This window comes from Castanea sativa, chromosome 3 (assembly GCF_040712315.1).
Source record: "Castanea sativa cultivar Marrone di Chiusa Pesio chromosome 3, ASM4071231v1".
In the NCBI taxonomy this organism is placed as follows: domain Eukaryota; kingdom Viridiplantae; phylum Streptophyta; class Magnoliopsida; order Fagales; family Fagaceae; genus Castanea; species Castanea sativa.
In genome coordinates this window covers 39,706,297-39,717,993 of record NC_134015.1, presented here as the reverse complement: position 1 = coordinate 39,717,993, position 11,697 = coordinate 39,706,297, and the positions used below count along the sequence as shown (strand labels likewise).

General features: G+C 39.3%; 1 protein-coding gene across 1 annotated transcript; it reads right to left on the bottom strand.

The window, feature by feature from the left end:
* Positions 1-10,474: 10,474 nt before the first annotated feature.
* On the bottom strand, positions 10,475-11,440 carry LOC142628930 (uncharacterized). Its single transcript, XM_075802955.1, has 2 exons — positions 11,160-11,440; positions 10,475-11,108 (listed from the first exon to the last, which is right to left on the bottom strand). Exons 1-2 carry the CDS (start codon positions 11,438-11,440, stop codon positions 10,475-10,477), a joined length of 915 nt encoding a protein of 304 aa, XP_075659070.1.
* Positions 11,441-11,697: the final 257 nt, after the last annotated feature.

Here is an 11,697-nt window from a genome sequence, read left to right as displayed (position 1 = left end):
AGTAGTTTTGAATGCTTTAGAAATAGAGGGATATTTCACAAAATTAGAAAATTGTGATATCAAATTGAAATTAAATTAGAGTCTAATTTTACCCAATGTGTCCCATCTAATCTAAGTTTTTAAATTTTTGTGCCCAGTGAGTTAATTAAATATAAAAATTGAATTTCAATTAGAGTTTATTTTTGTATCATGTGTCCTATCTAATCTAAGTTTTTTAATTTTTGTGTCAAATGAGTTAATTTAGCATAAAAAATGAGAAGTCCAATATAAGTAAACCATAAAAAATATAATTTCTGAATGATTTTATATTTATGAGTCTTTTTTTTGTATAACTGAAAACAATTCAAGTTCATAAGTCACACACACACACACACACACACACACACACACACACACACACACACATATATATATATAGCCAAAACTAAGAAAAAATCCAATTATATTCTAAACTGGAGTTTAATTTTGTGCTGCGTGTCTCATTTAATTTTTAAAATTGTGTTTCAAGTGAATTATTAGGTGCAAAAATTAAAGAGTTTAAATTCAATTAGATTCTAAATTTAGTTTTAATTGGAGTTCAATTTTGCGCATGTGTTTCATATAATAATAATAATAATAATAATAATAATAATAATAATAATAATAATAATAGGTAAAACTGAAATAAAATCCAATTAGATTTCAAATTGAAATTAAATTAGAGTCTAATTTTACGCCATGTATCCCATCTAATCTAAATTTTTAAATTTTTGTGCCAAGTGAGTTAATTAAATATAAAAATTGGATTTCGATTAGAGTTTAAGTTTGTGCTATGTGTCCCATTTAATCTAAGTTTTTAATTTTTTGTGCCAAGTGAGTTAATTAAATGTAAAAATTGGATTTTGATTAGAGTTTAATTTTGTGCTATGTGTCCCATCTAATCTAAGTTTTTTTTTTAAAATTTTTTTTTTGTGTTAAATGAATTAATTTAGCATAAAACACGAGGAGTCCAATATAAGTAAACCATAAAAAATATAATTTTTGAATGATTTTATATTCATAAGTCTTTTTTTTTGTATAACTAAAAACAATTCAAGTTTATAAGTCATATATATATATATATATATATATATATATATATATATATATTAATAACCAAACCTAAGAGAAAATTCAATTAAATTCTAAATTGGAGTCTAATTTTGCACCACGTACCTCATCTAATTTTTTAATTTTTGTGGCAAGTAAATTATTGAATGCAAAAGCAGAAGAGTGTAGATTTAATTAGATTTTAAATTATATATATGTAATTATGATTGTTTTTAAACGTATCTGTGCATATGCACGGAGTTACACACTGGTTTATTATAATATACTCAAAGTGCCCGTTAGATTGACAATGTAACCCAACTTAATTGTGAGTTCGGTCATGAAGACAAGAATGCCTCCCATGCGCCCTGGCCTGGCGTTAAGCAATGACTTGGAAGTTGGAAGACCTAGAAAATCTGGTACGCTAATTTGTGAATATGAGGGTTTTTGAACATATTATCTATGCTAATTTAAGAACAAATTTTCAACTATCTCCAACCATGCGCCATGGCAACTTGGACACCCTTATAACCTTTACTCTTTGGCAGACATGGCAACCTAGGAATGCTTTCGTATTCCAAAATGAAGTTACCTCCCCAATAGACTGCATCTATAGGATAATCAACCGTGTAAATTAATTTTTATTTTTTACCTCAAAGACTAAATCAATTTATTTGCTGGAACAATAGCTTCCTTCATAAAATTGAACACCAATGGAATGTGGAAGACAATCCATAAAGAGCAGGGGCAGGCGGGTTAGCAAGGAATATGAATGGAAACCTAATCAAAAGGTTCCTTGCATAAAGGTTGTGCATGTAATATCTTTTTCAAAATTTTGGGCAATTAGATAAGGACTCTTAGTAGTTTGAGAAGTGAAGAAAGCTGAAGCTTATTACAGTTTTTAGCTTCTTTTTGTTATTATTCAGTGGTTTTATTGTGTTTTTTGTTACTATTCATGAGTCTCACTGTACTATTTAACTAACTTTTAATTTTATTTACAATATTTCTAGTAAAAAAATTTCAATTTTAACTAAGCAAGTTATTCCTTCTAATTATATCATTACTATATATTAGGCCGACAATGGACTGTACATCCACATCACGTGTATTAAGAGGCTAATGGCTATGCGGACAAGTCAGCTATAAAGGGCATAATTACCATAAAAGCAGTGGTGGTGCTTGAACATTTTCCAGGGTTGTGTTTAATCTCAATCTTTTTTATATATATATATATATATATATATATATATATATATATATATATATCCATTATGAATTGAATTAAATTATTCTATATCTAACTGAATAAATATTTTTAAAAAGACCCACTAGATCATTATTCTCAAAATAAAGTTCATCTTAAAAGACATGACATTGAACTATGACATTTTTGCTTGGGTATGATTTTTTACAATGTGTGTTCTAATTTATAGAAACTCATCTTTTTTATTTTTGTATAACATTGAAATGTTATAATGTAGGAAAAGAAAAAGAAAATTACATCATTTAAAAAAAAAAAAGAGAGCAAGATATACAAGCATATAGATCTTAAATCTATAACCCTGCCCTCTACATAAAACTTGCAAAGAGAGGAGGTAATAGTTGAGCTAGAACTACATCATTATATTTAAAATAATTTAAAGAACAGATCTTTTCATGTGCAAAAGAAATTTTTTATATATATAGCGTCACTTGATATTTACTTTAAGAGAACTGACTTTTTTTTATAGAAAAATTATAACTTATTTTGTTTGGGTATATATATATATATATATATGGACAAAATCTAAGTACAATACTTTAAGTGTTGTACCTTAGGTTTCTCTTTTAAAATTCAGTCTTGTAGCTACTTAACTAAGAAAATACACTTCTATCCCATAAAATAAAATAAAAATCCTCATAACAAAATCTTAAGAGAAAAATTTAAGAAATAACACTTAAGTCTTACCCTCTATATATATATATATATATATATATATATACACTCGTACTAACAAGAATACCAGTATTTTAATCATTACGAAGGGCCAAATATTAGTTTTCTTAAAAATTATATTTATATTACTTTGGGCCCTGGTCTCTATGTGGCTCTGCCTTTGCAAGAAAGATTCGTGGAATATAATAACTGCAAGAATTTTGTGTATGTGTATTAATGTTATGTATATAATCATAGAGGTGGAGGATCATACTAATTCTACGCAAGCTACGTGTGAACTCTATTTTAGTTTTTATATATGATGATGCATGAATCGTTAGTCCTGTAGGTTCGTCCAGATGGTGTCGAATCCTCGTCACTATCCCTGCAAACGTAGAACAAAAGTTTTCTTAGGGTGGTCATCGGTATGGTGCTTGCCACAACGTCTCCGATGCCAAAGTTAGTATTTAGAAGCCTTTTCAGAGAACTAAGAAAGTTCTAAATATCAGATATGTTTGCCTAAAAGTATTTTCAGGGTCAATATTATGTACCTTGTTTGCCTCTGATCGGTGTGAATATATATGTTTATAGTTTCTAACCGTTGGGGCCTTAATTGTGGTATTAGTGCTCTTTACGTAAAGCCCTAGGGCTCATTAGCGCGGATTTTTATATTCTTTTAATGGTCTGATAGCTAATTGGTAACTGTCCGAAGCATTGACTCCCCTTACTAATGATTTGCTTGCCTTCGTCCGTGTTGCTCCAAGGTAGACGAGTGTATTTGATGAGGTCGTCCAGGAAAGGAGAGTTCGTCGGTCCCATCAGCTGACCCCCAGGTTCTGTGATCGTCGTGGCGTGTCATGACGACCACCAGAAGATGAAAGGTTTTTTGCCTAGACATGTCTCTTGGGATACCGCTCCATATTTAATGCGTAGTGGCGGCGCCATGCGCATCGTGGCCACGTGGCGTGTTCTGTCCAGTGGAGTTAATGCCCCACTTGTGTGACTCTTAGGTTTCCCGCTGAATTTCAGTTTTTTGTGCCTAGTTTTTTTAAACTTCCTCTCTTTCTTCTTCCCCCTTCACTTTTTCCAACTCTTTCTTAATCATTGCTCTGTGCTTATTCTCCAATCCACTCTGCGATTTTCTTTGAGCTTTTGCATTCTATGGTTGTTTCCTTTTGAGGTATGTCTCTCTTTTCCTTTTTCTTTTGCTTTTTATGGTGTAGGTAAATTGTGTTGGCTTCTGATTTCGCCTTTTTTTTTGTTGCTTCTGGGATTATCCTCCCTTTCCTTTCTTTGTTTTTTTGGGTTTCCATGGTTAGTTACTCTAAGGTTTGGATAGCTTGCCCCTCAATTTCATTCATTTTTGCGCGTTTGGGGGGATTCTTAGGTGTTTTCCCGTACCTTAAAAAATTTGTCTTTGAGGGTAGTAGTTTAAGCATTGTATTGGCTGATTTGCTCCACTTGCTCTGTCAGTCAATTGATTGGTTCGAGGGTTTAGCGAGGGAGCGAAGGGTGATGTTTGAGGTGAGATCCAAAGAGCTCGAGACAGGGTTGTCATCTAGCGACGATCCTGTGGAGATGGAGGGGGATACCACTGCCTCCGTCCCTCGAGTGGTTAGGGCTTTTTCTGCCCTTGGAGAGGAGTGTAGCCTAGATGTTGAAACTCTCTCCAGGTTCAACAATAGTTTCCAATTTCCTAAGAGGATTAGGGTTTGTCTTCTTCGTAAAGAGGAACGAGCTTGCCATTTTTTGCCTGGGGAGGTGTGCTTCTACGAGGCTGCCTTCCTGAGCAGGCTTAGATTCCTTGTCCACCCCTTTACCATGGAGCTTTTAAACCACTTCAAAATCACTCTTGGGCAACTTATGCCGAACTCCTGGAGGATTGTGGTCAGCTGTATGGAGATATGGCTGGCCGCCACTGAGGGAGATAAGATCAGGGTCGACGAGCTCACCTACTTGTATCGTCTGAAAGAATCCAAGGAGTACGAGTACTACGAGCTAGTGCCTTGGGTCAAGGAAGCTAGGATAGTCAAGGGCTTGCCCTTGTCATTCCACTACTGGAAGTCCCGATTCTTTTTTGTCTTCGGGGATGAGTGGGAGACCCCCTCTGGTGAAGTTTGGGGTGACGTCCCTAGGCTGCTCCGTCAGTGGAGAACCTCGAGTCTAGGTGCGTTGTCTCTCCGCTAGTCCTTCGTCAATATTATTTATTTCCTCTCTCTTTTTCTTCTGGTGCGCATCTCATTATTATTAACTTTCTTGTTTGTTGTCTTGTGTACAATTAAGAGGCAACCAAAACTTAAGAGCAGATACAAGTAGCACGTTGAAGCAGCCATCAAGTACGCGAGGACGATTGAAGACTTTGACGATCTTATCGACCCTTGGACTTTAGCCTTCCATTGCCTTGGTTCAGAGCCCTCCGCTTTCATCCTGCGAATTATTGAAACTGAGGAGAAAAAGAGTAAGTATTTGTTGAATTCGTCATTGCCACTGCTTGAACCTGCCTTATGTTTGTCTCCTTTCTTTTTCTTTTTTTTTTTGGGTGCCCAGTGTGTTTTGGGCTTTTTGATTCTAATTTCAGAACAATATTTTCATTTTAATTCGAGAACAATGTTTTTGCCTAGCGTTTTTGGGCCTTATAATTTTAAAACAATGCTAGTTGCTTGTTGTTTTTAGGCCTTCAATTACATTAGAAATTCTGTTCTTACTTGCTTTCGTTCCTTTATTGCATGATACTTAGTGACTACATGTGGTCTTTGTTTGCTTCATCTTTTTGCATCAGTAACTTACATTGTTGTTACTTAGTTAAAATTCCCATTAATGGGGTCTTAATCCATCCGTAATTTACATCCGTCGAGGCGGGCTTTTGCTAATTAGCCAATTTTTTTGACTGGTACCAATTGAGGGGATTTTGTCTGTAACTTACATCCGTCGAGGCGGAATCTTGTTACTTAGCCATTTTTTGCGACTTACACCCATTAAAGGGATTTCGCCATTCTTGGGCTTCGTTAGTAACTTACATCCGTCGAGGTGGAATCTTGTCACTTAGCCATTTTTTGCGACTTACACCCATTAAAGGGGTTTCGCCATTCTTTGGCTTCGTCAGTAACTTACATCCGTCAAGGCAGAATCTTGTTACTTGGACAATTTTTGGTGACCTACACCCATTGAAGGGATCTTGTCACTTCTATGTTCGTCTATAACTTACATCAGTCAAGGCAGAATCTTGTTGCGTAGAAAATTTTTGGTGACTTACACCCATTGAAGGGATCTTGTCACTTGTAGATTAATCTATAACTTGCATCCATCAAGGCGGAATCTTGCTACTTAGACAATTTTTGGTGACTTACACCCATTAAAGGGATCTTGTCACTTGTAGATTCGTCTATAACTTACATCCGTTAAGGCGGAATCTTGTTACTTAGACAATTTTTGGTGACTTACACCGATTGAAGGGATCTTGTCACTTGTAGATTCGTCTATAACTTACATCTGTCAAGGCAGAATCTTGTTACTTTGGTGATTTTTTTTCTTTTTTTGCACACATTATACTGGCTGAATAATTCTTTCATTGTTTGCATACGGATACAATTGTCTTATTACATTTACTGATGGTATTGCTTTAAATGCTCAATATTCCATGGTCGTGGTAATCTCCTCCCGTCTAGCTTCTCTAGGTGATAGCTGCCTTACTTGGAGTAATGAATGACTCTGTAAGGCCTTTCCCAAGTTGGGCCAAGCTTCCCTTGGGTGGGGTCCTTGGTCGCAGGTGTGACCTTGCGCAGGATGAGGTATCCTATGTTTAGTCGCCTGAGCTTCACCCTTCTATTGTAGTATTCGAACATCTTTTGCTGATACTTCGTCATCTTGCGAGATGCTCCGTCTCTAAACTCGTCTAAGCAGTCTAGGTTGATTTTAAGTTGATCGTCATTGCTGCCTTCGTGGAAAGCTTCTCGCCTCAAGCTGGTGATTCCTACCTCGACTAGGATTACTGCTTTGGTGCCGTAAGTGAGACTGAAAGGGGTCTCTCCTGTTGGGGTCCTCGTTGTAGTCTTGTATGCCCACAAAACGTTAGGGAGCTCTTCCAACACCCTTTGCTTCATTCAGCCAAGTCTTGATGATCTTGAGTAAGGTCCTATTTGTCACTTCTGTCTAGCCATTGGCTTAGGGGTGACCAAGGGATGAGAACTAGTTCTTGATTTCCAGGCCCTAGCAAAATTCTTTGAAACTTTGACTATCAAATTGTCACCCGTTGTCTGATATGATCATTCGTGGGATCCCGAATCAACAAACTATGTTCTTCCCTACAAAGTTCTGGATCTTCGCCTCCGTTATGGTTGATAGTGTCTCTGCTTCGACCCATTTCATGAAATAATCAATGGCAACCAGTAAAAATTTTATCTGTCTTTTACTTTGGGGTAATGAGTCGATAATGTCGAGTCCCATTGAGCAAAAAGCCATGGGGAGGATATTGTCGCTAGTTCTTCAGATGGGATGCGCTGGACGTTTCCAAACCTCTGGCATTTGTCGCATTTCTTGACAAACGCTTTTGCGTCCTACTGCAAGGTAGGCCAAAAGTAACCCGTTTGGATAATTTTGCTGACGAGGGGTCTTAGGCCTACATGGTCTCCACAGATTCCTTTGTGGATCTCTTCTAGAATGTACTTTGCTTCCTCTTTGTTGACACACTTCTAGTAGGACATGAAGAAGCCCGTTTTGTACAAGGAGCCATTCAAGATCGTGAACCGAGCTGCCCTCTTCCTTACTTTCTTGACTTCTTCAGCGTCTTATGGAAGGCGCCGTCCTGAAGGAAGGACAAGATCGAGGTTATCCAGCTGTTCCCACTCTGTATTGTGAAGGTAGGTCGATGCTGGGACGTTTTTGGACTTCAATCTTCAACTCTGTATCTGTTGGCCTTGCTTTTGACGATGACTACTTTGCCAGCTCATCTGCCCCCATATTCTGACTTATGGGGATCTGTGTGAACTCTATTTAATCGAACTCCTATGCTAGAAGTTTCACCATCTTCAGGTACTTTTGCATTCTTTCCTCTTTCACTTCATACTCCCCCTTTATCTGACCCATGACGAGCTTGGAATCACTCTGGTGGAGTAAATTTTTGATTCCTAGCGCCGTCCCGACCCTTAAACTCGTCAGTACTCCCTCGTATTCAGCTTCGTTGTTGGTGTTCAGGAGTGCTAACTGAACTTCGTACTCGAGCATCTCTCCTTTGGGGTGATGATAATGACCCCTACCCCGCCTCTCTTCTGGACTGACGAACCGTCAGTCTGAATTGTCCATCTTTCCACCTCTTTCGTATTCTCCTCCTCGTTAAGGACTATAAATTCAACGATGAAGTCAGCCAGTTCCTGTACCTTAATATCTATCTTGGGGTGGTATTCTATGTCAAATTGGCTGAGCTCTATAGCCCACGGGATCATTCTTTCCACAGCCTCGGGCTTGTTCATTGCCTTCTTTATAGGTTGGTACGTCATCACCAAAATAGGATTCACCTGAAAATAAGGGCACAGCTTGCGTGAAGCCACGATCAATGCGAATGCAATCTTTTCTATCCATAGGCATTTGGCTTCTGCACCCTAGAAGGCCTGGATGACTTAGTAGACCGGGAGCTGTCTTCTGTCCTCTTCTCGAATTAAGGCAGCACTCACGACTGTAGTTGATATTGCCAGGTATAAGTATAGGTTCTCTTCCTTCTTCGACGGACTCAAAAGGGGTGGATTGCTCAGGTACTGCTTGAGTTCCTAGAAGGCCTTTTCACACTAGTCCGTCCAGAGAAAGGCCTACTTTAATGTTTTGAAAAAGGGCAGGTATTTATCCGTCGCCTTTAAGACGAACCTGTTGAGCGCTGCTATCCTTCTTGTGAGCTTCTGGACTTCCTTCACGGTCTTGGGTGACGCCATCTCTAGTATAGCTCGTACCTTCTCTGAGTTTGCCTCTCTTCCCCTTTAGGACACTTTGAACCCCAAGAACTTCCATGATGCCACCCTAAAAGCGCACTTTCTGGTTTTTAACTTCATTTGATATCGTATGAGAGTCTCGAACGTCTCTTGGAGGTCGTCACTTCCATGTTCCTCCCGATTTGTTTACTGAACATCTTGTTTACTAACCTTTGGTAGGTTGTTCCTACGTTTTTCAGCCCGAAAGGCATCACCTTGTAATAGTAGAGCCCTTGGCTTGTGATGAATGCAGTTTTTTCCTGGTCTTCCTCTGTCAATTTTTGGTTGTACCCTGAGTATGTGTCCATAAAAGTTAGGAGCTTTTGCCCTACTGTGGAATCCACCATTTGATCTATCCTTAGCAAGGGGAAGCTGTCCTTCGGGCAGGCCTTGTTTAAGTCTGTGAAGTCTACGCACATCCTCCACTTCCCATTTGCCTTCTTCACGAGGACGATGTTGGTCAGCCAGTCTGGGTAGTAGACCTCACGGATAAAGCTTGCTTGTAGTAGCTTATTTACCTCGTCCATGATCGCTTGGTTCCGTTCTGGAGTAAACCCTCGTCGTCTCTGCTAGACGGCATTTTTCTTAGGATCCACATCTAACTTGTGTTGGATAATCTCCGGGGATATGCCTGGCATGTCCTTGTGGCTCCAGGCGAAAATGTTTAAGTTCTCCTTGAGGAAATGGACTAACTTCTTCTTCGTGTTTGGACTCATGGTTGTCCCTACTCTGGTGGTCTTCATTGGTTCCTCGTCTACTAGCTCCACAGTTTCTAGGGCCTCTACCTTCTCCTCTTCTTTTTCCTCGATCATCCACGTATGGTTTTCCTTAGCTGCTAGCACTGCTTGGTAGCACTCCCTAGCCAGTACTTGATCTCCTTTTACTTTGCCTACATCATTTTTCGTTAGGAATTTCATCTTCAAGCAATAGGTGGAAGTGGCTGCCTTCTAACGGTTGAGTATGGGCCTCCCAATGATGACGTTGTACGAAGAGGGACAATCTACCACTAGAAAATCCAACTCACGAGTTAGCTGTCGTGGATAAGATCCTACTGTGACTGTCAAAGTTACTATGCTTTTAGGATACACCCTATCCCCACTAAAGCTGATGAGAGGGGACTCAAAAGGGCGTAATCTTCTCGGATCTAGCTTCAACCGTTGAAAAGAGGAGAGGTAGATGATGTCTGTGGAGCTACCATTATCTACAAGGATTCTCCTAGTGTTGAACCCTTCTATCGTGAGCATTATAACCAAAGGGTCATCACGAGGTTGCCTCATTCCTCTGGCGTCTTCTTCAGAGAATAACATATCTCTGTTCGTTCGTCTCTGTTTCAAAGAGGTAATCTGTGGACGCTGTTCACCTGCCTCTGATATGACTTCCTGAGAGATTTGAATGACCCTCTTGTGGATGGCCCGCCCGTGATCATCTTTATCTCCCCGATCACGCTTGGTGGACTTTGGGATGAATGGTCCTCGTCCTTTGGTGAGGCTTCACGTCCTTTGGTGGACCTACTAGGTTCTCCCTTCTTCACGAACCTCTACAATTTCACTTTTTGTATGAGCTCATCTATCTGCTCCTTTAGGTCTCTATAATCCTCTGTGTAATGGCCATGATCGTTGTGGAAACGGAAATACTTCTTTTTATCACGTACGTTGGGTGATGAATGTAATGTCCTAGGCCATTTGAGGTAGTGTTCATCTTTAATCTGCGCCAAAATTTTGTCAATAGGCATAACTAAAGGAGTGAATTTTACCATTTGAGGAGCTTTTTCGTCTTTCCTTTTACCCTCGTCATTAGTTTGACGATCTGTGCATTCTCTTTTCAATCCTTTCCGGCCGTCTTCTTTCCTACCTTTTTCATTGGTTTTCTCTATGTCTTTTATCGCGGCTAAAGCGTCTTCGGCATTCATGTACTTCTGGGCCTTCAAGAGCATCTCGGCCATCGTTTTTGGGGGATTCTTCGCAAGTGATACCATAAACTCCTTGGATTTCAATCCAGCTTTAAAAGTTGTTAACTGCATCTTGTCATCAGCTTCGTCTACCTCCAAAGTTTCGCAGGTGAAACACTTCACGTACGACCTCAGGGTCTCCTTCTCCCCTTTTTTGATGGTGAGTAAGTGGTTTGCTGGTCTCCTGAGGTGCTGTCCTCTGACGAAGTGGAGTAGGAAGGAACTGCTTAATTATTCGAAGTTGTCAATGGATAATGTGGGTAGCTTCGTGAACCATTCCCTTGCAGCCCCTTTGAAAGTAGTGGGGAAAGAGCGACACAGTATTTCTTCAGGGGGCTGTTGGAGATCTAGTGTCGTATTAAAAGTATTGAGGTGGTCCAAGAGATCCTTAAGTCCGTCAAACAGTTCAAGCTGAGGCAAACAAAACTTCGACGGCATTGGGCATTCTAGAACTGCTGCCGTAAAGGGGGAATCCGTCGTCCTAACCATCCTGTCCAAACTTCGATCCGCTTTCCCTTTAATGGCATTCCTTAGCTCGTCCATCTCCTTCTTCATTTCCCGAAAAAGCTTTGAGCTTGGTCCATCTGGAGTAGTTGGCCTTTGACGGTCATTCCGTCTTTTACTATCTCCCTTGTCTTCTTGATTGATCTTAGACCGTTTGTCTTCCTGTTGGAGTCGCTACCTTATCTTTTGATTTTATCTGGTAAGTTCTTCCACACTAGTTGTAAGTGCTTGGATTTGCAAAGCCAATGCTGCAGGATCTTGGTTGGACTCTATCTGAACTTAGAAAATGACTGGAAATATACTTTCGA